Raw genomic sequence first — 25578 nt, 5'->3', positions numbered from 1 at the left:
GAACACCAGGCCCGCCGGCTCGGCTCGCAACGGCCGAGCGCGTGCCCCAGACGGAGGCGGTCTTTGCGGAGCTTTCAAAAGCCGTCCACTAGCGTTGAGCCTTGGTACATCGACTCAGACCGCTCAGAAGGTGGACTTTGAAGTGGTGATCTGGATGGAAACCTCGCTTGATTCGCGGACGCTTCTTGGCTTTATAGTGGGGGCGATGTTTTCGTACGGAGCAGCGGCTCGAGCCGCCAGCGCGCACTGGGGATGACGTTCCAGTACCCGTGCACTTGCTGCGTGCAGCGGAGCGAGGCTCACCGCATTGAGGAACGCAGGTTCGTTGGCGGGTTCATCAGTCTCAGTTAGGGTATGGGTGTGTGCTTGTAGGTGTTTGGGGACTCGTGGCTGCGAGCGATCGGTCTTGAACGCAGGCACCAGTCCGCGGTTGGGGTTTGTTCTGTGGGTGCATATTGCAGGGACTTGTGTGTGATTGAACCTGCGCCTGAGCCACGAACAGCACGTGGCGGACAGGGTCCGTCACGTACCAGTATTCGATTTTGCGGATCTATGGCGCTGGGTTTTCGCTGCCCGCTGGTAGAAAGTATGCATAGGGCACTGAGCAGGCCCTGTGAGGACGTCGTAGGGTTGCAGGGCAACCAAACGCTGCCGGATATCCGGTTAGCGCACGGTCATTGATGCCACGCTTCACACCCAAGAACATGAGTAGTCGGCTATGATAAGCATGAGCCGCCAAGTATGACGCGTGCACTTCTGGCATCTGCACTCAAACCGAACGCTTCGTGCCAGACTCGGTGCGACAAGGACGTCGTTCGGGGGATCTTCAGCGCGTACGCGGACGTGGCTTTCGAGGCACCTGAACTCAAGGTTACCCGTCGAGGCCTTTGGTATTGCTGCCTCGCTCGCTTCCACGTCGTTGATCACGTACCCGAATAGAAAAAGGACGAGAGGGCTCTACAGAGGTGTGCTCAGGACGCACAAATGCCTTGAATGGACTTGGAGCAGCAGCAAACGTCGGAAACGTCGCTGACTCCATGACGTTCCCATTGGACTCGGTGCTCCACGATGACTTTCGAAACAAGCAATTGGAATGCTGTTGAGAAATAGGCACTGAACTATCAGCCAGTCTGCCATGTATATGCCAGAACAAAATGGGATAGTTTCTCCAACTTGAGCGCACATGCTTTAGTGAGCGTATCTTCCGAGAGTCATCAACACCAGCCTTTCGGGCCTTTTCTCGACACTGCTTGCTTTTCGACGTCAAAGACACTCACACACACACACACACTGATCCCCGGCTTTCAAGACGCTGGTCTCACATGTGACTCCAGCTGTTTGTCAGCTGTCGCAGGATGTTGATGGCAGCGTCCAAGTCGCGTTTGTGTCGCTTCCGGCAGTTGTCGATGCACGTCATGCCCTCAAACAAGGCGCGATCTACGATTCGCTTCTCATTCTCATATTTTTTGAATACAGCCTCGGTGCGCGCTGCACAGCTGTGACACTTGACGGTGGTCAAGTCTTGCCATATGTTCATCACACCGCAGCCTACGAGGACCACCCTGTGGCGCGAAAAAGCCTGCACCAGTGCTCGATACATTCACTGTACGGCTGCAGAAGGATGCACTCAATGCTCTGGTCTGTATCCAGGTCCTGTAGCGTACCTTAATGTCATGAGCTTCTTCTTTGCGATCCCGTTGGCGGGTATGCTCTCCGATACAATCAACGATCTCTAGAAAAGAATCTCGTCCATGATGAGAAAAAGAATCGGAAGAAAACTCTTCGCTGGAGAACCAGTCAGGGTAATGTCGATCCGTCTGCGATCCCATTCTGCAAAGCGGTGACGCATGCTCCACTGGGAGCGATCGCCGCGATGACGAAACCCCTAGTCGAAGACGCTCTTCCACACATGTAGAAGAGACAGGAACCTTTGAGACCATTTGCTGTTAGCGGTTTCATGAAGTTATCGAGTAACAGTTCGTGGATGGGCGCAAAGTTTGAATAATTTGTCTTCCAAACACGCTATCGACGACCTGACGTGACAAGTTCAGAGAAGTTTTGCGCATGAGCTTGTAAACAAGTCGCCAAGGGACAACATCGAGAGCTTTTATCGTCGACCATTCGCTTGCGCGCTTAGCCACACCCACGAGTTTTCTTGAAACCGAAAGATCCACAACTCAAACAACGCATGCTTTGAGCGTGCTCCACATATGGAAAGGAGGACATGATACCCGGCTTGTACGAATAAACTAGATCATGGTATCAGTTTTTTATTACGAATTCTTGTTCGAGGGCGTCGCCGATCAATTTGCTGTGAATGACTCAATAAATTCCAGCGGGAAAGAATCCAATGAGCCATTCCGGAACGACGACCTAGAATCCTATAGCTAATCATGAATTCCTGAACTCGTTGTGCTGCGTTACGCATGTCGAGGCTCTGCGCCTGAACAGACTTTGGTTAAAAAGCCTCAACACAGGAACATGGCGAGCAGTTTTGTGTTCCATTTGAATCTGACAGAGGTGCAGGGCGCTATTGCGAAGCCATTCGGAGCACTTCCGCAGCAGCGCACTTGGCTCGAACTACTACTACTACTGCTGCTGCTGCTGCTGCTGCTGCTGCTGTACCTGCTGGTGCGCATCCTCCTACAAATGAGGTTCAGGTTTGTGCAGTCTCGGCTGCTGGTTGCAGCAGACGCTCATACGCTTCGCCTTGTTTCTCCGTCAAAAGCCGCAATGCATCCTGAAGTACCTTGTCGTACCGAAGGGCTGCAGAGAGTCGGCGGCTCTCTGGCTCAAAGCGCTGTCGAATGGCATCCTCCAATCGCTGCCGAATGGCATCGGCGTGCCGTTCAAAGTCCTGCTTGAGTTCAGTGACAATGGTCTCTCGCAGATGTTCTAGTTCCTTTTCAGCATTCTTGTAGCCTGCCTCTGCAAAAGTGCTCGTGAACAGCTTCAAACCTGGCTCAAATCGGGTGTGCTCTCGCCATTTGCTAGCATCTTCGAGAACGTATCGCTGGAACTCCTTGTACAGCTTGTCGTCGACCTCGAAGTCCTCGGGGAGGCTTGATATGCCTGCAGCGTACCGATTTGCAAAAAAGAAAAACTTGCCCCCCTCTAATAACTGCAGCTCCAGCTCACTCGGTTTCGTTACAGTGGATTCCATGTCGGGCTCAATGCCACCACCGTCACGAACGATGCGTCCATGCAGTGTGCGAAAGGTTTTGCGCTCCGACTCGGGAACTTTCGTTGACAGGTAGCGCGCTGCTCCGTTTGCTGGCGGTAACGCCGGTACCAACGTCCCCGAAGGATCCAGAAAAGGTCGACCGCTCTCGGCTTCCGGCAGCGCGGCTGTCAGCGCGCTTCCCTCTTTGTAGTTCACGGACTGGATACAGCGTCCCGATGGTGTATAATATTTGCCAACCGTATACTTGAGCGCGGTGTTATAGGGTAAAGGCTCCACATTCTGAACGAGACCCTTGCCGAAAGTGCGCGTTCCGACAATAACGCCGCGATCGAGGTCTTGAACAGCACCAGCGACGATCTCCGCTGCAGAGGCAGTCTGCTCGTTCGTGAGCACCACGAGTCGAACATCCGCCGGCAAGGACGGCTCCCGATCACTCATGAAGACGGTCTCTCCGAGCGCGCGGCCTTTGGTGCTCACAATAGCTGAATCTTTGGGAACAAGCGCCTCTGCGGTTTCCACGGCAGCGTCCAACAAGCCGCCGGGGTTATTGCGTAGATCCAGTACGAGGGCCTTCAATCGACCCGTTCGAACCATGTTATCAATAGCAGCTCGCAGTTCCCGACCTGCATTCGTTGCAAACGACTGCAGCCGAATGTAACCGACTCCATCGTAGCTTCTAATCATACCGTAGAGCGGCACATCATGGATGGTAACGAGGCGACGCGGGAGCACCACGTCAAAGAGACGTCGACTGCCGTCGGGTGCTCGCGTTTCCCGGGCGAGGCGCACGCGCACCAGCGTACCGGGCTCGCCACGCAAAAGCTCCGTTACTTTGTCCAGTGGCATACCGCGTACCGGTGTGCCGTCAACTTCCACAATGACGTCGCCGGCTCGGACACCGCGGTCGAAAGCATAGCCTTCGAAAGCGTTCAGCACCACTGTCTCTTCGGGTTGCAAAATGCTTTGTGCGATACCAAGCCCCACACCGCCGTATCGTCCGGAGGTTTTGAGTTGCATTTCCCTAGCAGCAATATTTCCCTCAAACTGGGTATAAGGATCAAGAGAGCCAAGCATCCCATCGACTCCGGCCTCGAAAAGTTGGTCAGTATCAACGGGGTCCACGTAGCCGTGCACAATATCCGTGAGGATAAAGTCGAATAAAGCTACCTTTTCACGGATTTTCGACTCGGTTTTCCAGTCCGGAGCATAGGATACGAAAGCGATCACGAAGATGCTACCCACAACGCCGACTATGATCAAAAGCGGTTTGGGAACGGAGATTCGCACGGGTTCAGCCAAGAAGCGTCGGAACTCCTGGAACCGGCTCTTCAAGAAGGTCCCAAACGACAACGGAGAGCCTGATTTGAGAGGATTCGGTCCGTGTGCATCAGATTTTTCTTCAGTGGGTCTTTTTTCCTCCAAGCGGCTCACGAGTCGCCGCTGCAGTGGCTGCACGTTGCAGCAGCGACGGCAACTGCGACAGCAGCCCCCTCTCCTAAAGAGGAAACGCGGTGTTCGCTGCTGAACGCATCTTTGGTTGCTCAGACCACTTACATACGTTTTCTGTGGTTCGCAGGGTGTAAAGAATTCCCCTTTGGCTGAAAAAGCAAAACCCATGGGAGGTTTTCACGCTGCAGACAACGACGCACGGTGCCGCTGTGGAACAACGGCCTGTTCATGTGAGGGCGGGCGCTCAGACGCCTCCCTGGCCAGCTGGCATGCGACGACACGGTATGCAGCGTCGGAAAAAGCAGCAGTTTATGACGTACGCTAGGACGTAACGCATTTTGGTGCTCACGTGACGACTGTGTTCACGGGACGTGTCAGGGTATCGTGGTATCACATACGGGGCTGCGGCCTACAGTTGGAGGCTCAAGCGCGGTCCGAGACAAGCCCTTGTGTACCCTCGCACTGTCAGGAGGGCAAGCTAGACGCTGATGGTGCACGTCCCCAACGGCCCTTGGCTATTGCAGGCACTCAAGCTGGATACACGAGCACTGAAGAACAGTATTCGGGAGCATGCAAAGGACCGGGGAGTCATAGCAACTGCACTATTTTCGAACAGGAACACTTTAGGTGTGCAAGCTAGCAAGGCGTCGCGAGCAGTGTAGCAAAGTTGCGGGGACTTTAGACGCAGAGCGGCCTTGCGGAAGCTGAAGGAACATGAATTGATCCTTGCGTAGGGAAACAATAACAGTGGTTTGCGTTGTAAGTTCATTCAGCGGCGCACAGCCTAGAGGCCCCAAGGCCTCCAGACGGGAGCTGCGGGCGCTCCGTATTGCCATTTGACAGCAAGGAACCAGCTCTCCCAGAAGGGCAGAGTCCGTTCCGAGTGCTGCGCTCAGACCGACTCTCGGGAAGCTTGACCGGATGCCTGAAGTTCCCCGGCGACAAACTTGGTACGAAAGTATTCGTCGGCGCACACGAAAGCAAAGCGGCGAACAGAGGCACCCGACTGTTGGATAGAGACGTCGTTTGTGCACCTGCGAGCCGGCAGGCAGGCAGGCAGGAAGGAAGGAAGGAAGATAGGTAGGCAGGTAAGTTTCACTTGTCCGTGGCAAGGCCGGGAAGCGACGTGTTTCGATACGCTTATGCTGTATATTTTAGCGGAAGGTCGCCAGAACCGGTCGATTTTCCAGCAAAAGTGAGTCATATTGCGCTTCAGAGAACGTGTCGCCAACTCGGAATATTTATACAGTGTCCGCTTGCCCAGATTCTGGTGTGCATAGTCGACTGGGATGTAACTCTCGGCGTTGAAAGCATGCTCGCGACTTTCAGGCAGCAGCAGCAGCAGCAGCAGCAGATGGAGCACATGTCGTACTCGAGGCAATGACGCATACTCGGATTCCCGTTCGAGTTCGCGTCTAGTCAACGATCATGTATCCGTTTTAGACGAATCAGATCAAGCGTACTGCAACCGGCTTATTCATGGTCGTCAAAGGGCCTTGCATCGATTCGAAGAATGCCTCGCACTCGTTCGGAAATAATGCGCGAAATCTGGTACAGAACATCATCAGAGCTGCTGTATCGAAGGTAAAGAACGCCGCGTTCAACGCGCTCTAGCTCAAAAACAGCCTCTTGTGCGAAAAGCGATGGCCGCAACTCATCGAGAACGACCTCGCACGACTCGAGTAGTTTTTTGTTGTTCTGCTCCCAGAGCGTGGATTCGGTAACCGGGACGAGCTCGATGTTTCGAACGCGTTCCTCGCCAAAGTACTTGCGTAAAGCAATCTCCACGCCAAAACGAACTGTATCCTCCAGTGCTGGACATGAGGCGCAGGCACCGAGGAACTGGAGCCTCACAGTGGCGTTCTCGGGATCCACACTTACCACCTGCACGTCACCACCATCTTTTTGGAGGAGCGGGCGAACTTCCGAAAGCGCCGCCTCAACCGTGGTCACACTAAGCGGCAACCTCGTATCTGGGCCGTTGCAGACGCCAGCCTGTACGGACTCGTTACGGAACGGCGATACGACACGTTGCTCGTCCTCGGTGCCGCTACAAGCTGCGGCTTCCGCTGCGCTCGATGGAAGCGAGTTCGTGTTCGCAGAGGCCTCCGCGGGTGGCATCGGGTACGTCCCTGTGCCGACGTTATTCGATCGGGACGGTATCGTTGGCGCTTGCGCCTCATCGTTCGTCTCATCGGCTTGTTGTGCAGCGGGCTCGCTGCGAGGCGGCGTCGGCTCGCTGCTACACTGATGCACACCGTTGAGCCATTCGTGAGCAGCTTGCCACTGTTGAACATACGTGGCTAGCGCCGGATCTTGGGTGCGATTTCCTCGAGGAGTATAGCCGATCTCTGCTATCCACGCCTGCTTCAGGGCCTCCATATTGGCTACGTCCATTGAAGGGAACACACACACTCGCACGAACTGGCAAGTATCGGGGCCGAACCGTTGCAAGTGGTGGCGAACGCTAAGCGCCACATTAGGACTGGTGCCAATATACTGGACGGAGACACGGTTTCGACGCAGGCGCTTTTGATCGATTCGCCCCATTGGAGCGCTGCGGACCGGAACGCGCTTTTCGCCGTACTGCAGGACATAGTCTGCAAAAGGATAGAGGCGACGTTCATTGGGCTCCAACGGAACGCGCTTGATCTTCGACGGGTCTATTGGAATATCTTGCAGACTCTCTTCTTCGTAGGAAGGTTCACCATACCGCCACGACGGGCCGTCCAGGACAGCATAGACTGCTGGAACTTGCACAAAGTCTGACGGTGCGGCCTGCTCGGCAACAGCAGTGGGTACCAAAACTCGCGGCTCCGAAAAGTTAAGAATCGCTTTGTGATGCAGGCGTCGAATGAGAACAATGGAAGGCGTTAGCATAAGATTTCGCTCAAGGGTTGCTGCGATGCTTCCCTCGAAGACCTCGCAAATCTCTCTCAGGTTTTGCATGAAGGGTTCTAGTTCGAACAAGTCGCGGGCAGTGTCTCGCGCCCCTACATTATAAATATGACTCGAGTCAATTTTGGATGAATCACGCAAACTACCCCCTGTCTTTCGGGGACCGAACTCTTCGCAGGCGCGTGGCGGCCGACGAACCGAGGTTCTTCGTGAGTGCCAGCGTGCTGAGTTGCTCGTTCCCTGCCTTCGGTAAACACCTGCTGTACAAAAATGGTGGCTAGGTTGGTCACCTGCGCTATTCCCGATGCAAACAGGCAACTTAGAGCCTACAAAAAGAGCCAAAGAGTCGGCAAGTGTGGGTGAAAGCATCCCTCGACGGCAGTACGAACGCGTACAAGAATAGCATCCGGAATCCTTGCGCGTCGAACGTTGAAGTTCGCTAGATGCGTCCAGCGAGAGGTTGTTCCAACGCCACTGCCTCTTATGGAATGCTAGTTCGCAGTGTGTGGCAGGAGGTCGACGTTACGGTGCAATGCGTTGTATAGATCGGAGACGAATTGGCTCTAGGATATATATTCTTTACTGAGTGGTGCGGGGGACTCTGCATTCCTCATTCAGGTCAGTCATACCACAGTACTCTGATAGCTGAGGAGCACTGACAGAAACAAGTAGATGCGCACTGCGCGAAAACTAGTGTGCTCTAAGCGTGCCTTTGGTCAACGGTAGGAATCGACCCGTTGGTCACTTTACGAAAAGCAAAAACGACGATTCTAGTTGGCATACGCGTCTCTCTCGCGCTCTCTTCGGTTCTCAATAACTAATTCATTGGGTTCTGGAAGCATTGGGATACCGTCGCAAGAGAAGAGAGTCCTAGTTCACCCACGGCTATCTTTCACCGAAATTGCACCTACACCGTTCCGGGAACGTCGCGATAGTTATGTTGTACGGAGACGTCGGTTTGTGTTTTTCAGTCGCTGAGACTTGCTGCGGACGGGACGTTCGGACCCTACATGGGTACTCGCGGAGAGTAGAAGGATCGTTGTGTGTACGATTGAACTCGAGGAGAACGACGATACCTTCATCTGTTCGAGATAGAGTGGATCCATTTGGCCGCCTCAGTTTCGCTCGTAGAAGAGGCTCGTACAACAGCACCGACTTCGACGGATTATTGGGGATTTTTCCGCTGACGTCTGGCGACGTCCTCCTATTCGACAACGCGGCATTTCACCATTCCCGTTGCGTTCGAGCTTTCGCGAATGCAACCGTGTAGAGCTGCTTTTCATGAATCCATTCGCTCCGAGGTTGAATTCAATCGAAGGCGTAGTTTCTATCGTGAAACGTATCATGATTGCTCCACTGGACGAATCGCTGGAGCTTTCAGCACACCGTAGCAAGCCGGGCATATAATTTCTTTTTTCCACAAGTTCTAGTCGCTCCGCGTAGGTCCACACCTATGTGCATAAAGAAGTGGGTTCATCTGAATAAATAAAAAAATCTAAGGAAAAGGTATGTGCGTAAAAGTCGAGGATCCTGGAGGGCCGTCATCCTCGGATGCCTAATCAAGGAAAAAAACCTCTTCTCGCGGAGTATCGAGCGAAGAAGAGCAAGTGACGACGACTACGATCATGAGGGGAGATAGGCGGCAAAAAGTGTTCGCCTCGACGGACCGATGACGGGACTGTAGTAGCGTAACGGGCACGAGTCGGTGGAATCCTTGCATCGGCAAGTTTAACCAGCGCGGGAGCACGCATGGAGCACGTGAGCCGAGGCTTCAAAGCCGCCATCAGTATCAGAAGATGTGTGGCACTGAAGACGAGACCCGAAAAACTGACACGAGCTGACTTTGTGAGGCAGCCTCTCATGCTCGAGATGTGCAAGGAGAAACTGAAATCGGTAGCAGGGGACGGGTCCAAAATGGCTGGAAGGCGTCTGTAAATGGGTAAATGTATACCTGCCAGGGTCATGAAACATTTTTGTTTCACGAACAATAGACGCATCGATCTTCGGCTGACTGACACACCGTGCAGCAGCAGCAGCAGCAACATGAGAGACATGTGCTTTGGAGGTCGATCCAGATCTCCATACCAAACGTCTTGTTCGATTTGCAATGATAAGGTTTATGGAACAGCACTGTCGTGAAGATTGACTCTGTCGAGGAGGCGCTTATCAGAATATAGGTCCGCCCATATTGTCAGTCTGCAAAAGGTGTTTAGACCGGGCGAGGAAGAGCGCCTCCGCTGCAGGAGAATAGAATGTTGGATATGCCTTCGATCCGTCAATGCTCCGTTCGTGTAAAGCGACGACGCACTCTCCGCTTACTCGATCGCTGGGATGACTCAAGTCCGAGTTCAAGATCCTGTGAAACGCAGCCAGCACGTACGAGAGCCGCTCAGCGCATATCTCATCAGAGGCATCATACTGTCGTGGAATATCGTTTCATCAATGGCCAGGAGGAGAGGAGCATTCGGCTATCGAACGGAGTCGATTCATTGATATGACTTGTTCAAGGTGCTTGCCGCATGAACCAATGAACGAGTCGTCAAGAGACGAAATCGATTTTCTTTCGTCGTCAATGGATGGCTCCAATGGCTGCGCCCTCGTGTTGCCTAAAAGAATCGAAACCTGAAAAATGCGTGCTTTGAGCATGCTGCACGAAAAGGAAACAACAGCAGAAGCTTTGATGCTTGCGAGAATGCACTTGGTAATGATATCGGTTGATTTACGAAGCGTTATTCGACAAATCGCGATTCATCTCGCTTCCGGTGTCGTAACCAGGTTCCATTTGCAAAGCGTCATATGATCCATTCCGAGAAGGCTTGCGAGGATCCGGAGACCACGTTTGCGTCCATCATCTCTAATTGCTGCGATGCGATTCTCGAAACTGTGCATCTGAAAAGCTTTCGCAAAAAAAACTCCATTCAGGAACCCGGCAAGTCGTTCCGTGTTCCATATGCATCGGACGCGGGTGAAGGACGCCTGCGCCTCGTGCAGCTGTGGTCATTGAGATTTTCGACGAGAAAGGTGCACGCTGCATCATTCCGCGCTGCATTCACTGCTGCATCTGGTATGCAAAGTATGGAAACAAAGGGTATCGCGAATCCGGCGTCTCGAATGCCACAATATGAGTCGATAAAGTGATGCGGGATCACATGGCACCGGCACAACGTGTGTTCGTCAGCGTGGATGCGTTCCCGCACTCGCCAGGTATTGGCGGGAGGCGTCTGCAGCAACGCACATATGCAATTTCGTTTCTCGGAGTAGACGGGGCAAGTTCTTGACTCCCTGCTCGGTGCGCAATGTCGTCCCATGGGGTAGCTACGCTCAGAGGCTTTCGCCGTGTGGCTTTACGTCGTGTATCAGCGGTTTTTCGGGGATGGTCAGCACATCGCACTGCTTGTGAACGAGGTCGCGCACGTGCTGTTCGCACGTAGTTCCGCAATTCGAAGTGCATCGAGAATGGTATTGCGGAGGGCCGGGCATCAGGCTGTCGCCATATCTGAAACTGCTGCTGCTGCTGCTGCTGCGCTTTCGGAACTTTCTAGATGTGCACTCTTGAAATGAGAAGAGCAGTGAATGTCGATTTGTGACTCATTTTCGTCGTCAAATTGCAACCAAAAGCTCGCACAGACATGCGCCAAAATCAAGGGTTGTATTTGCTGTTCTTTGATACCTTGTTGAGAAGGCAGTTCGACGAGGCTCTCGCCATGCTTCAGCGGGGAACGTCGCAATCACCATGGTACACCTGTCTCGCTCGAAACTGAATCGCTTTTCACTGTATTCACGGACAAGTTCGAGCATGATGTAACCAATGAGGTACATGAAAGTGGTCAGGAGCTTGGGAGCCTGGTTTCAATATCCATATGGTATTCGGCGCTTTGAGTAAACGTAATGGTAAGGTACCCATGAGCACCGCTCACCGGACAGCTGCTTGCAGCACAACCCGACCATGCCTCAATTGTCGGGTGCAGGAATGATCCGGTTCACAATACGGAGCGATCCAAGTGCAACTTGTCTGGAAAATCTAGTCACACTTTTGAACAGGCTGCAATCCCGGTGCTACGCTCGCGGTGTGATTCTGTGGCACCGCGTAGCCAAAACACAACCGCGTTCCCGCGTCGTTCTTCAAACGCATCTTGTTCTTCGCTTGTACACCCGCAATCCTATCGATGAAATTCTCGTGAATCACAACCTTTCGGGTCGTATCACGCATAGTAGTTCAAACTCATTTTCTTCTTCGCTTGCACAGCCGCAATCCCATCGATGAAATCCTCGTGAATCACAACCTTTCGATCCGCACGCAACGCCGCCATCCCAGCTTCCACGCAAACCGCCTTCAACATTGCTGCGTTAAAATCGTCTGTTGAGCGAGCAAGTTCCTCGTAGGATACGTCAGGGTGAACGTTCATCTTCCGTGAATGGATGCGCAGAATCCGCGCCCGAGCAGCTTCATCGGGATGGGGAAACTCGATCTTCCGATCGAGTCGACCGCTACGCATCAGTGCTGCATCCAGGATATCTGGTCTGTTCGTCGCAGCAAGGACGCGAACGTCATCGTTCTGATCGAATCCATCAAGTTGGTTCAACAACTCGAGCATGGTGCGTTGTGTTTCGCGATCACCACTGCGATCTGAATCGAAACGTTTCGTACCAATTGCATCCAGTTCATCGATGAAAATGATAGACGGCGCCTTTTTCTTTGCCAGTGCGAATGCATCTCGCACAAGACGGGCACCATCTCCGATAAACATCTGAACGAGTGAGGTTCCCGCTAGTTTCAGAAATGTGGCTTTGGTTTGTGCTGCACACGCGCGAGCAAGGAGCGTCTTTCCAGTTCCAGGCGGGCCATACATGAGCACCCCTTTTGGGGGCTTGATTCCCACCCGTTCAAACAAGTGTTTGTGCGTCATCGGCAGCACAACAGCTTCGATTACTTCCTCGATCTGCTTGTCCAAGCCGCCAATGTCGGCGAAATCTTCCGTGGGCCTTTCATCGACCTCAAAGGCCTTTACTCGTGCGTCGTACTCTTCGGGAAGCTTTTCAAGAATCAAATAGCTGTCCTTGTTGACCCCGACGAGGTCACCAGGGCGGAGCTCGGAGACATCAACCAGTCCAGGGATGGGCAAAAACACTGTTTGTCGGGTGGAAGTCTTCACAACGACCGCAGGTGACTGCTGATTGGCATCCGACTCTTGAGCAGCGCCTTCATCCTCCTCAGCGTCGTCAAGGTCGTCTTCGTGATCGGCAGCGCCCGGGGTCTGGGTCTCGCTGGTGATACCGGAGCTCCGGTTGATGAGGTCGCTCCCTCCGCGTGCACCCGAGCCCAAACGCTGGTTCCTTGCTTCGCCTTGAGTTTCCGAAACACTACCATTCGGCTGCGTTGCTAAGGCCGTCTCAGCGTGTGGCGCACTCTGCGTTCCTGGCCCGGTGAGCGACGGGGGCGCTCGCTTCAAAGCGGCCGGCGTGAGCACTTCCACAACATGCGCGACTAAGAACGGTAACTGAGCGTTGAGCTTGATCTTCTCCTCATTCTCTTTCACTCTCTCGTTTAGGGATTGGATTTCGCGACGAAGCCGTTCTTCCTCACGCCGGAGTTCACGCACCTCGTTTTCAATGAGACGTGCACGCTGTGCGATGGCGTCTGTCGACTCTCGCAGTATCTCCTCCGGGATTCCTCGCTCCATTGAGGGGGCGGCGAAATATCCTCACAGAAAACGTCGTGAATTGTTGGCAAGATTTGGAGGTAGCGTTCAACGCTCCCGAGGTCTCGTAAGCGTCGTCTTGCGCGGTTGAAACGAGGTAGCGATACCGCCCCAGAAGCCAAGTCGGTGGCCAGTCGGGCGCGAGTGCCTCAAACGCCAGTGCACCCGACGAGACGATTGCATGAACATTCGTCATTTCAGCAGCAGCCTCTACATTAAGATAGAGCTTCTTGTTGAGGCAAGCTTTTTTTTGATTTTTGAGAAACAACTGTCTCTGATACACGCTAAAAAGCGTTCGCAGGGTGTGATAGCGAAAGCGCCCTGCTGGCTTTAGCAGCCGAAGCTGTTGCTTGCGACTACCTCTCCTAGTGCTTCTTCGCTCGCTGCTCACTGCTGCTACTCCAGCTGCTCGTGCATGGTCAGGAGCGCACCTTGGCGGAGCTGTGGCTGGATCGTTCCTTGGACGACGCATTGGCTATCCCCGCCGAAAAAGTGCATCTGCTCCCGTCGAAGAAACGTTTTTGCGGGCAACCTGACGATGATGAGCCAATCTACGGATCCACTGGTGCAGTACGTTGTCGTCCGACGTGATCTATTACAGGCACCGTTCAACTGGCCGACTGGAGCTGTTATAGCGCAAGGCGTTCACGCTGCGGTTGCTGCAGTGTGGCGTTTTCGGGAACAGAGCCCTCATGTTCAGCTTTACTGTGAGGAAGCTCAAGGTACACAGATGCGGACATTGGTATTAGAAGCACCTGACGAGAAGGCGATACAGGATATTGCGCAGGCGCTTGAGGTCGATGGAATCGAGCACGTTGTCTGGACCGAGCAACCCGAAGCCGTTTCCACTGCGTTGGCAACCGCACCGGGGCCGCGGTCTCGGCTTCGAGGGTACTTTCCTAAACTGCGACTTTTCCGATGAGTCCTGTGGGCAATGGCGATAGAGCCGCAGCATTGGATTGCGTGCTAGTTTCCGGGGATGTGTGTGTGTGCCAACAACAACACTTGCAGAGCCCGGAAGTGCATAGACTGCACTAGGTGTTTCAGCGGCGAAAAGGCACTTATCCGCTTGGTCGAAGACATCTCGAACATCGTGCGCTAGCAAGCGCCCATTGATACGTCTGGGTGCACTCGGGATACGACCGGAACGGTTGCCGCTGAGCATTGGCTTGAGGTTAGGCGGAGGCCAACGAACGCCTCTCAGATGGTTGTCTTGCGACCAGATCGTTTCGATTTGAGACAGGCTCGTGTTGTGTTCATCTAAGCTGGGTGCTGCTGCGGGACTGCTTGTTCACCGTAATCGAGCTCGCTGGTGCGAGCGTCACTGGGTTCTGTGGTGCATGCAACTCGCACTGCCAGTGGCCGCAATGGAAATCCCTCTCAAAATCTGCATCGACCTCTTTGCGGAATACGGGGCATTTTTCTGCGGACGACGGGCGCTCTTTCGCCATTTAGGGAAATGGATATGGAGCAGCAGTGTCCGCTTTACCTTTGCACCTGGTCAGTCACCAGGAGAACGTGTCGTCGCTTCTGCCTGCAGTCGCCGGTGCGGCAGTGTTCCGTAATCATGGACTCGGGGCGGCAGACTCCACGGCTTTCCGCCAAACGCAGGCCAGACGGTGAATCTGAGGCCAGTCGCCAGCCAGTAGACGTGAGGTCGGAAGGATCTGCTGTGACACACCAACTGCGTACACATTGTCTGCAGATAGGTAGTCTTCAACGACGTCAAAGGTTACGCCCGAGGTTGGGATCAGGGGAATATGACTCAAGGGGCCTGCCAGTGCCCGAATAAATCGCAGGCCACCGACGACATCAGCGGGGAACACCTTCACAGGCTGATATTCCCCAAGAGCTAGCGAGGCCTGAACGCACTCCGAAGGAGTTGCAGCACCCGGTATGAACAGGACATTGTGCTCGCGAGCATAAGCAATGAGTTGCTCAGATCGTCCGGGTAGGAACACAGGCGACATGGTAAAGCGGCAGCCGCAGGCGATCGCCCTTTCCAGCTGACTCGCGTGGAGCACAGTGCCTGCACCCAGGAGGATGCTTGTGCCTCTCGTTTCGTGAAGGTAGCGGAGTGCCCATTCCACTCCTGGCATGTCCATGGTGATTTCGAAGTTGTGTAGACCCGCATTCTGAAGAGTTTCAACGATCTGAATGATCATTGCGGCAGTTTGGCTCTCCTGGTCGGTTAGTTCAACACCATGGCCCGCGGCAAGCGTCAGCAACCTCTTGCGTTGCGCCTCAAGTGCATCTCGAGCGCCTGCATACTGGTCCAGGATGAAGCTCTTGAGCCGAATGCAGACAATGAGCGGCTGCCTCCGGAGGTACGTACGCGTCTTCTCAGGTACAGGAAAGCTTCTCGTCGGAACATCGAACGTTGCCATGAGTGTTGCAGTGCGCGTTCGTTGCGTAGCGTACCGTGGTGGCCAGGTCAGACGGGTGCACGTGCGGCAAGCTGCGGCAGCGAGTCGCCATTGTCTTTCACGTTGTCTTGTGAACCGGAGCTGTTGTTGAGGAAGGTCATGGATCGACAGAAAGCCATGCATGTTCGTGAGAAAGCAAGGGATTTTGGAAGCGAGCTGCGAGTACTCATGGCCATCCATGAACACCTTACACACACCGCGCGTTGTGCTGATGGATGCGCACTCTTGCAACGCTTCCAAGGCCGGTGGAACTCGTGCAAAGAGCGCCACCTTTTCCAGCCGTATCGTTACTCTGTTTTCCTAGAAATCCTGCCTCTCCGCTGGATACAGTTTATGAACTACTACCACCGGTACCAGGCGTTCTTCTTTGCGGAAAGTAAACCTCTAAATCGTTTTGTTTGCCAGTTTCGTCTCTGCAAAGCGGATGCAAAATCTATGGCACCCGCTTGGCGTCTTTTACCAAACAACGCACCGCTTAGAACCTTTTCGTGCGCCAGTTTCGCGTCAGCAACTCGTGTCCACTCGCTCTATTGCCTTCAAGCGTCTCGTCCTGCCGAAATCGGCAGGATGAACGCGTATCAACACGATCCTCCGTTACGGTGCGTAGCAACGTCCGAGAACACGTCCGCAAGCGACGCTGCAAAGCGAGCAATGTTGATGAGTGATTGCTAACGACCTTTCACAGCGTACGGCGACGTACATAGCTATGTGTTTGGTGTAAACCTGGTGAGTTTTTGTCGATCAATATCTCGAATCTTTGTATCACAGTGTACTTACGATTCATTGAACGCGGTATAACGAATCGTGCAAAGTTTCGTTGACGCTCCTGGGATTGACGTGGTGCTACAGCGTTTCAAGAGCTGCACGTCGTCGAACGCAAGCACGGGAGCGTCGCGTCGTCATGAGTGCGGAAACAAAGCTTCCACCAGTAAGCAGCGAAGAGCGTGATGCTGCCGCTCGGGAAGCTACGCAAAAGTCGACAGCACGCAGTGAACGAAGTCAAACGGAGCGGGACATCGCACAACTCACGGAGACTGGGCCTGAGGGAGACGAGTCCGCTGATGAGGCTCAAGTAGCACGCCTGCTTCGAGCGGCCTCCGACGACTTGCCAAAACTCCGCCTGAGCGACAAGACACTGAGACAACTGGAGTCACAAGCGCTTCGGCGCAAGCAACTCGCTGCCGTGCGCGTCTCGGATGCGGATATTGCAGAGCTAGCCAATGCCGTATACGTATCCAAAGCTGAGGCTGAGCAGCTGTTACGCGAAGCAAACGGAGACCTGAACCAGGCGTTACGTACAATCATTCGCTGGGAGTTGCCGTCTGGAGCAGGCCCGAAAACGGCGCCCTAAACAAATGACGATGCTTGGGCGGACGTCTGTGCATTTGACGGTGTCCTGGAGAACATCAGCGCGTTGGACAGCTTCTACGGGGCACCGATCGTTGCCTACGAAGGTGCATTGACGCTGCAATGCGGCCTTTGGAAACGCGGTGCTCCGGCGCTGTGATCGCGAACACGACAGCGTCCGTCACACGAACACAGCGTCTCGCGAGACTGCGTTAGATCGAGCGGTAGCGCACAGTCTGCTCGCAAAGATGGTGAACGGGATAACATCTGTCGCACGAACGGAGCATCTTGCGGGATGTTATACGATCTGTCGAAAGCGTGGTCTCGGCACCGCGAGGACCGACCGGTATGACGTGTCTCGTGAGCGAGCGCCTTCGAGGTGATCGAAATCGCAATGAGAGGAAGCTCGACTGCCGCCGTATTCCGAAAAGAGCGACCACGTGGATTCGCAGCATTGGGAGCTCCGGTTGTTGATCTACAGTATCATGTACATTACGGGCCGCTTTGGCACCGAGATGCATCGCTGGGCAAGACAAGTCGAGAACAAGTCGATCATTAACTGGCGCTTTGACCTTGTATCGCTAGAGCGAGCGCATTTCGTGATCGAAGGTACACCACATTCCCGGAACTGTCGAAGCTCGTGCATACTGTAACGTGGTCGGGTGTCGAACAGTTTGCATGTTGCTGCAATGCCACTCGTTGCCGGTATCCTACACTGGGAGAGTGCAGTACGAAAGCATCGACCGCGAACTAGGATCAATGCAGAGTAAAATGCGACACTGTCCTATGCATGCTATTCCTGCATGTCGACATTTTCGAAACTTTTTGAGATATGCAGGCTCGGAATTCGAAATGCAGCAATAAAGGTTTACAAACTCACCCATAGGTGTAGACTTTTCGGTTCATTTTTTCGAGTGGCTTCCTCGGCGCTTTTGGCCCTGGAATTCATATCCTCAACGACGTAAAGATGGTTTGCGATGCCGTCGAACACGAGCTCGTACCATAACCTATGTAATCATCCAAGCCTTAAGGACTAACCTCCACTATTCTTATTGCCTGATGAGGAGCATGATAAAATCACGCATTGTACAAAAATTTCGACCTTTCTTTGTATGGGCAACTCGTGGACGGAGCAGCGCACGTCTCCGAATTGACGAGGAGAAAAATCTCGACATGTTTCGTTTACGCGTTTTTGCCCAATTGCTCATGTTGACACTCAAATACGGACGACCAGGCGATAAGCATTTCGCAGCAAACGCGTTTTCTCCGGGAGTGGCGATGTTCTTTGAAGATGCTATGCAGCTGTTTCCGAAACACCCCCGGAAATCTTTCTTGCTCGCACTGAATTGTTCTACTGAGGTGCCTGGTACGCATGGGTGTTGCACCGCCACTGCCAACCGTGCAATACATACTTTTTGTGCCCCGTTCAACACTGATCTTCATGCTTCTACGGAACTCTTCGATCCGAAAATACGATCGAATGGCGGAAAGCACACTCCGATGAGCCCAGTGCGCATAGCCGTGGCGGTACGAGCACGAGGCACCAGCTCGGATCGAAGAGGAGGCCCAGAGTTGCTGAGATACGCATATGTTGACTCCAGGTTCGTTCCTGACGGCCCTGAGCATGTTCCGATTCGAGTCGGGCCATTGAGAATAACTCGTAGTCACCAAGATAACCCATAATCCACTCTATGCCGTTTTCCCTAAAACAATCGGATTTGCGGAACACGATATTGTCCATAACGAGGCAGGTACCGGAAGGAAAATCTGAGCTTGGTACCCATTCGAACAATGTCGATCCTTTTACATACCCTAGCTACACAACGCTGAAGCACGCTCCACTGGAAGCGATCGCAGCGGTGACTTGGACCCGCATCCAAGCCCTTTCCAAGAAAACAGAAGAGACGGCAGCCTCAGAGAGCATACCCCGTTTTTTAGATGGCCATTAGGTCACGGGGGATCTGTCTTTCAAAAGGAATCTATAAATAGACGTGACAGGCTCAGTGAACTTTCTGCACGAGCGTGTGAACAAGTCGTCGAGAAACGTCGTCGAATCGTTTTCTTCGTCAGTCCTGAGGCATGAATAGCTGTGCCCACGAGTTGCTTTGAACCAGTACGATCGAATATTTGAAGAATGCGTGATTCCAGTATGCCTGACCAACGGGATCGAGACGCATGGGGACCCCTGCGCATGAGCAGGATAACGATATCGATTATTTGACAAACCCACGGTCGTTGGCGCCGTGAACCATCTCGGTTCCTGTATCCTAACGAATGCCAGCGGTAAGGAGTCGAAGGATTCTCAATGAAAACGCATTCTACATGCCTGAAAGTCCGTATGAACGCGCACGCCCTTTGTGCTGCTCCTCGGATGTCGAAACTAAGTATCACCTAAAAAGCTTTCGGAATAAAGTCGAAAGGCAGGAACACAGCGATTCGTTCAGCGTCCCGCTTGGAATCCTACCATGATAGATGACACGGTACCCGCTGGGGTATTCGCGGATTGTACCCCCTATCAACAGGTCGTAGTGATCGGGTGCGCCTCGCGCTCCGGAATGAGCGCAACAACCAGCTAGCGCCCGCTTCTCGTATGATTCAAACATGATAGCGCTCGGAGGAGTAGTCCCAGAGATTTTTTACAAGGAACCTAGAAAGCGCGGGTGCAGTTCGCTGGAAGCAAGGTTCCTTCGTAATCCAAATCAATCATCGCGCTATGGCTGATAAGACAGATTCGGTGGCCATTTCTGATCACGAAAATGTCGATTGGCCGGGTCGGTGCTTTGTGCATAGGGTGCTTGCGCGTCAAACGGAACAGGACCATTCGGGAACGTATCCAGTGGACCGAATGGACCGTTCTGAGCGGGCCCTGATATCCACGAACTCGTTTGGATGAAGACTGGTTGCGGAATATGACCTGTTCGCGATGGATCTAGTTCCGAGTTTGGGACTAAAGCACCCAACGTGGATCCCGACGGGGGCCCGCCTCGCACTGGGAACGCTTCTTGATACGGAACATTGAGCGTGGGGAGTTGCGACTGTGGCGGCTGTTGCGGCTGCGGCTGCGGCTGCGGGATATGCAGTCCTCGTGCAACGTGCTGCGGTCGTTGCCGTTGCTGTTCAAAATTTGACTGCATGTCCATAACACCGCTTTGTTCCAGGTGCGGTGGAAACCCGAATCCCGGCGGTGGACCCAGCTGACTCAGTGGCGGCACAGGATATCTACCGAATAATGCGTAGAGACTGGGGTCTGCATCTGCGGGGAAACGCGTTCCAGACTCCGGTCTCGGATGCGTTGTCACTGCTGCGTACTGCTGATCAGACGTCGTCTCCATCACACGAGACGGTGGATTCGAAACTGCAGCCTGTGCCCGTACCTGGTTAAAGAACGCCAGGACACTTGGCGAGAGCGTCTCTGCACGGGGGTCTTGCTCCCGTCTTGTGGCGCCGCCTGCAACTGGTGCGCCCCGGTCAGGGATGTACTCCTGAGCGCTCCGGTCGCCGGGACCAGTTGGTGCAACATCGGCCTGTCGATGCGTCCACCGACCAAGTCGACTCTCAAGCATACCAATATCCCCAAAAGATGCCGGATGGGGGTTGGCAGGAGTCGTCTCCGCTGGAGGTTTTCCAGCGAACGTCTCCCGCTGGTTCGAGACATTGGTCGCAGTGCCGATGCTTGGTGCGGCATGCCAGCTCTGTGCAACAGGTCGCTGTGAGCCCGCCCACGGACCTGTCTTTCCACCAGGTGTCTCCGAATCAGCAAACTGGGCATGATGCTTGGGCGGCTCAGCTGTATCCACGGAGAATCCGCTCACTGTTCCGCTCAGTCGCATATCATGAAGCGGTGCGATCAGCTCGGCATCATCGGGTGCCGAACGAGCGCCGATGGTGCTGCGTGGCTTGCCCGGTTGAACACTCGGCAAAAGACTAGACCCTTGCGACTGATCTTGTGCTTCAAAGTCCAGCACGAGGAGGTCTTCCCCCTTGCGGGCGTGCTCGAGGAAGCCGTCCACGAACTCGTCGCCATCTTTGGTTTCCTTGCCGGTCTCCTCTAAGGGAATGTCTTGAGTAAGGTCTAACAAAGGATGCGGCTTCAGCCAGTCTTCACTCACAGGGACAAGCTCAGGCAGCTGAACCGGTACCACAGCGTGCTCGGAGGTCGCTGCTCCAGGAGCACCTGGTGCACTGCGTCGTTGGCGCCGTCCACTAGCCTCCGGGCGCGCTGCACGTCCTGTACGTTCAAGGTGTGACCCTGAGGAGGGCAAAGCAGCTGCAGCACCCCAGTCGTTGTGCACGAGGCGCAGCGTCCAGCGCTCCTTCGCCCGAGGACTTGCCACCGGCAACGACGGCGCCAGACTCACCGCCGTGTCAGCCGCCGCGGTACGCACCAGCAAAAAGTCTTCTCGCGAGTATATGTGCTGTGGTACGTAGGGTGGAGGCGAGTCTGGTCTCCCTCCCGTCCCTAAACTATTATGGTTTGTTTCGGTCATAACCCGAGTTTAACGCTCGAATAGAGGCACTGGGGGCGAGCGCTCGTGTTCGAAAACTGCGCAATCGACGCAGCAGTCGCAGACGCAGATTCGACGCGCAATAGGCGTCTGCATTTGCATGAGACAGGGGCATTGTTTCCTGACAAGTGTACCATGATGGTAATGCCTCAACTAAAGGGTGTTCCATAACCAGGTAAGTGTCATCAAATGCTTTTTTACTTTTCATAGGAAGTATGTATGACGTGCGCTGATTCGAAGAAATAAAAATCCGAGGGAAATGTATGGACGGAAAAGGCGAGGATCCTGCGGGGACGTGATCACCAGCTGCCGGAAAAACGAAAAAAAACCCTCATCTCGCCGACTTTCGAACGAAGAATCAGAATAAAAAAATATGGAGAGATAGACGATAGAAGGTATTTGCCCCACGGGGCGATGACAAGATTCTTGTGACACAGAGGGTACGTGTTCGAGCAATTCTTGCAAACATGAGTTCAACATGCGGGAATATACGCATGGAGTTCCCGAACCAAGACTTCACACAGCATCAGACGATGTGTGGTGCTAATGATCAGACCTGGGGAGCTGAGGCGAGCGAACTTTATAGGGCGGTCTTTCAGGCTCGAACTCTGCAGGGATAAAATCTGAAAACGATACCAGTCGATCGGGCGAAAAAGGCTGGGAGCCGTTTGCGCGTTTGGGGATATATTCGTTAGCAACGGTCGTGAAACGCTTTCGTTTGACTGACATATATCATCATTATCATGATTCGTTATGGAGCGGAGATCTCGAGCAGACGCTCGTAGTGTTACGGTAAACGCGTCTCGTATCCTTGCTGCATGCACACCGGCGCGATAGGTGTCATTGATGGGGATCACGACAGACTCGCCACAGAGTGGAACGGAGGAAATGATGTGTATCTTCGCGGGCAAATATGGGAAGCGGTGCTTGGATACGTGGCGGACGCTTTTCTGGGTGCGGGTATGAGATAGCGTCATCGCAGGCATATCTGCTCTAAGTTAGCTTTCTGTGAAACAAAAAAGAAAAATGCTGGCGCCACAGCCAGTTTCGGATACAGACTCAGCATACGAGGGAAAGCGCTAGATCAGTCTAGGCGCAGATCCCGATGGATGCACTGGTATGCGACCTGCGGAACGTTGAGATGCCTCAAAGGCAACCCGGTCTCTTCACAGGTTTCCAACACAAATGGCATACCCGGGGAATCCCAGTTCGTTCAAGTGATTCAACTCCAAGAAAAACCGGTTATGCAGAAGCTGAGCGCGTCGACTCGTGCGAAAGCCCGATAGCGCTGCGCTGGTGGAACGCACCGCGGATGCCGCCCAGTCTCGAATGACTGAGGGAATTCCTCCCCACATGATCGATGGATCTAACAGGGATTTCGTGCGATTGCGAGCACTCTCAGTCACTTAGGTTTCAAACGTACCCATTTCTCGGATGATTTCCACGGTCCACCGTGTCCAGAGCTGCGCTCTCACAGCAAACCGGCCCGATGGGTGCAGTGTCGTACCCGGGAGACCGGAAGCACGACTTCAGGAAGTCGCCCGCACTAGACCGCTGCGCAGCGCGATCACGAACGCCTGCGTCACAACGCGGTCGGTGCCAGCTGCCTCGGCTGCCGCGATGTCGCCAACGCGCATCACCCGCCAATGCATTTATATATCAATTGTGATCGGTCATTCACATCATCATATTCCTCCATCCGCGGTAGTTTAACGAACGGTTTTCGTGTAACTGCCAGAATACGACGTTGTCGACGCAGTTGCAGTTCACAACGCCGTCGAGACCGGGGTTCGACTCCCCGCCGCGGAGCTTTCCTTTTTTCGTTCGAAGACACTCGCGCAGCTTACCATGTTTCAGAGCGCGCTTCCAACCAGGCGACAGTCGCGTCACTGCAAGAACCTCAGTCGCCAGCGTTGCCTTCGAACTTGCATTGCAAGCGCGGACCCTGAATCGAGAACAAGACCGCTGCGGGTCGCGATCGTCGGCGGGGGCTGGGCTGGACTCGGCGCTGCCCATGCGCTTACGAGCTCTCCACGGAACCGCGAGGCTTTCCACGTGACGCTCATCGAGAGCCGTGAATCCATCGGGGGCCTTGCCGCTGGCTGGGTTCAGCGTGAAAACAGGCCGGTAGAGGTTGGCGTCCACGGTTTCTGGAAGCCTTATGTAAATATCTTCGACCTGGTCTATCGTCAGTTGAGGCTAGCAGGAGACGCAGACCCTTTCACGCGATTCACCCGTAGCGCCCAGTACTCGCCAGCCGGTTTGGAAGCAGAGTCGCCGCTCTTTAGCGAGCTGCCACGACTACCGAGCCCACTCGGCACCATGATATATCCGCGCTTCTATCGCTTGCCGTGGATGGATCGACTTTCAGCGTTCGCGCTCTTCGACGCCGTGGCAGACTTTGACAACTCGCCAGAAGCATGGAGAAAATATGACCAGATGACGGCACGAGAGCTTTTCACCCGCTACGGCTGTAGTGAACGTCTCATCACAAACGCGTTCGAACCGATGCTACTGGTAGGCTTGTTTGCGCCGAGTGAGCTGTGCTCTGCGAGCGGTGCGCTGGGTATGCTCTATTATTTCATTCTCGCGCACCAAAGTGACTTTGACGTGAAATGGGTCCGTGGCACCACAGCAGAGCGCGTATTCGAACCCTGGCTACAAGTCATGACGCAACAGCGCGGCCTCGACCTGCGCCTAGGCACCCGCGTAGTCGACGTTGATCTGCATCCAACCAGAGGCCATGTTGACGCTCTCATGCTGCAGGACGGGGGCAATAGTCCAGAACGCCTGCCCGTTGATGCCGTCATCTTCGCAGTGGGTATCTCCGGGGCCCAGGCGCTCGTACGGCAGTCGGCAGCGCTCGCGAAACACTCGAGTCAGTTTCGCCGCTTCATGCATTTGGGAAGTGTAGATGTTCTTGCAGTACGCTTGTACTATGATCGCCGAATGCGTCTCCACCGTCCGAGTAATGCATTTTTCGGCTTTGATGCTGATATCGGTGGCACCTTTTTCGATCTGAATGCGCTTCACGATGAGTCATTTGGTGATGCACCTGGTGAGGTCATTGAAATGGATTTGTACGGCGCATCGTCGCTCTTGGTCTGGGATAATGACTCGATTGTGGAGCACTGTGACCGGATTCTGCGCAAGTGCATTGCTTCTGCCATGAACGAAGCTCGCGTCATAGACTCGACTGTGGTTCGTGCACCCAGAGCTGTGACGCACTTTCGGCCGGGCTCTTACAGACACTTTCCACAAGTTCGCGCCACGGATGCAGGCCTTCAAAATAATGTCTACTTTGCGGGCGACTGGATCGATACCAGGCACGGTTCATTTTCGCAGGAGAAGGCCTATGTGACGGGTCTTGAGGCGGCAAACGCACTGATTGTGGATCGTGCTCGAGGCCAGCCATTTCCGGTGCTTCCGGTGGAACCAGATGAACCGCACGTGGTGCTGGCGCGTCGTATGCGGCGGCTCAGAGAAATGCTTTGAACCGTGCACTGGAGGCACTAGACGACGATTGACTGCGATTGCAAAGTATTGGATAGGTGCCTTGATCAGCAGAGAGCGACAACTGCTGTCACCGCTGATAGGAGGACACACGAGACACGGGTACCCGCTGGTGCCTCGAGATTATCGCGCTGGGACGTAACGGTGTTGAGAGAGATCGCATGGCGAGGATGTCGAGCTTCCTGGTACTGAACTGGGAGTTTGCACGCGAGTCGAGCATGTCGTACGACTTGTAGTTCGCACGGCACACGGAACACAGTGCCCGGTTACCGTAACACGAGGATATTGCTTTGCGCATAGATCGCTGCTGTTGTTGTTGTTGATGCACCCTAGTGCGAGCATCTATCGATGACTACAGTGCCCGGCTACCGTAACACGAGGATATTGCTTTGCGCATAGATCGCTGCTGTTGTTGTTGTTGTTGCACCCGAGTGCCAGCATCTATCGATGCTCTTCGGATGCTTCGGAATGAATACGTGAAGCAAATGCAGCACCAGATCCATACAAGAACACGCGGGCAACTGCTGGCTGTTGGACGCAAAGCCGGATACACCGTA

At 54.0% G+C, this 25578-nt stretch overlaps 8 protein-coding genes and 2 non-coding genes across 10 annotated transcripts; 5 read left to right on the top strand and 5 right to left on the bottom strand.

Annotated features, from left to right (window-relative positions):
* Positions 1 to 68: 68 nt before the first annotated feature.
* On the top strand, positions 69 to 2257 carry CYME_CMP298T. Its single transcript, XR_002461533.1, has one exon. It is a non-coding gene; the product is annotated as a hypothetical transcript (transcript).
* A 399-nt stretch (positions 2258 to 2656) lies between these two features.
* Positions 2657 to 4801, bottom strand: CYME_CMP297C (probable carboxyl-terminal protease; the record flags this gene model as incomplete). Its single annotated transcript, XM_005537876.1, has 1 exon — positions 2657 to 4801. One exon carries the CDS (start codon positions 4799 to 4801, stop codon positions 2657 to 2659), a length of 2145 nt encoding a protein of 714 aa, XP_005537933.1.
* On the top strand, positions 4689 to 6415 carry CYME_CMP296T. Its single transcript, XR_002461532.1, has one exon. It is a non-coding gene; the product is annotated as a hypothetical transcript (transcript).
* CYME_CMP295C (similar to iron-sulfur cluster scaffold protein) lies at positions 6107 to 7900 on the bottom strand (the record flags this gene model as incomplete). Its single annotated transcript, XM_005537875.1, has 1 exon — positions 6107 to 7900. One exon carries the CDS (start codon positions 7898 to 7900, stop codon positions 6107 to 6109), a length of 1794 nt encoding a protein of 597 aa, XP_005537932.1.
* Positions 7901 to 11733: 3833 nt separating this feature from the next.
* CYME_CMP294C (26S proteasome ATP-dependent regulatory subunit) lies at positions 11734 to 13212 on the bottom strand (the record flags this gene model as incomplete). Its single annotated transcript, XM_005537874.1, has 1 exon — positions 11734 to 13212. One exon carries the CDS (start codon positions 13210 to 13212, stop codon positions 11734 to 11736), a length of 1479 nt encoding a protein of 492 aa, XP_005537931.1.
* Positions 13213 to 13645: 433 nt separating this feature from the next.
* On the top strand, positions 13646 to 14152 carry CYME_CMP293C (hypothetical protein, conserved; the record flags this gene model as incomplete). The annotated part of the gene is made up of 1 exon (XM_005537873.1): positions 13646 to 14152. One exon carries the CDS (start codon positions 13646 to 13648, stop codon positions 14150 to 14152), a length of 507 nt encoding a protein of 168 aa, XP_005537930.1.
* Positions 14153 to 14795: 643 nt separating this feature from the next.
* Positions 14796 to 15836, bottom strand: CYME_CMP292C (2-dehydro-3-deoxyphosphogluconate aldolase, 4-hydroxy-2-oxoglutarate aldolase; the record flags this gene model as incomplete). The annotated part of the gene is made up of 1 exon (XM_005537872.1): positions 14796 to 15836. The coding sequence occupies one exon, from the start codon at positions 15834 to 15836 to the stop codon at positions 14796 to 14798; it is 1041 nt and encodes a 346-aa protein (XP_005537929.1).
* Positions 15837 to 16557: 721 nt separating this feature from the next.
* On the top strand, positions 16558 to 17007 carry CYME_CMP291C (hypothetical protein; the record flags this gene model as incomplete). Its single annotated transcript, XM_005537871.1, has 1 exon — positions 16558 to 17007. The coding sequence occupies one exon, from the start codon at positions 16558 to 16560 to the stop codon at positions 17005 to 17007; it is 450 nt and encodes a 149-aa protein (XP_005537928.1).
* A 2707-nt stretch (positions 17008 to 19714) lies between these two features.
* On the bottom strand, positions 19715 to 21490 carry CYME_CMP290C (hypothetical protein; the record flags this gene model as incomplete). The annotated part of the gene is made up of 1 exon (XM_005537870.1): positions 19715 to 21490. One exon carries the CDS (start codon positions 21488 to 21490, stop codon positions 19715 to 19717), a length of 1776 nt encoding a protein of 591 aa, XP_005537927.1.
* Positions 21491 to 23356: 1866 nt separating this feature from the next.
* On the top strand, positions 23357 to 25003 carry CYME_CMP289C (similar to phytoene desaturase precursor; the record flags this gene model as incomplete). The annotated part of the gene is made up of 1 exon (XM_005537869.1): positions 23357 to 25003. The coding sequence occupies one exon, from the start codon at positions 23357 to 23359 to the stop codon at positions 25001 to 25003; it is 1647 nt and encodes a 548-aa protein (XP_005537926.1).
* Between the last annotated feature and the right edge of the window lie 575 nt (positions 25004 to 25578).

This window comes from Cyanidioschyzon merolae, chromosome 16 (genome assembly GCF_000091205.1).
Source record: "Cyanidioschyzon merolae strain 10D DNA, chromosome 16, complete genome".
Lineage (NCBI taxonomy): Eukaryota > Rhodophyta > Bangiophyceae > Cyanidiales > Cyanidiaceae > Cyanidioschyzon > Cyanidioschyzon merolae.
The sequence above is the reverse complement of the archived record's forward strand: the minus strand, read 5'-3'. Positions and strand labels throughout refer to the sequence as shown.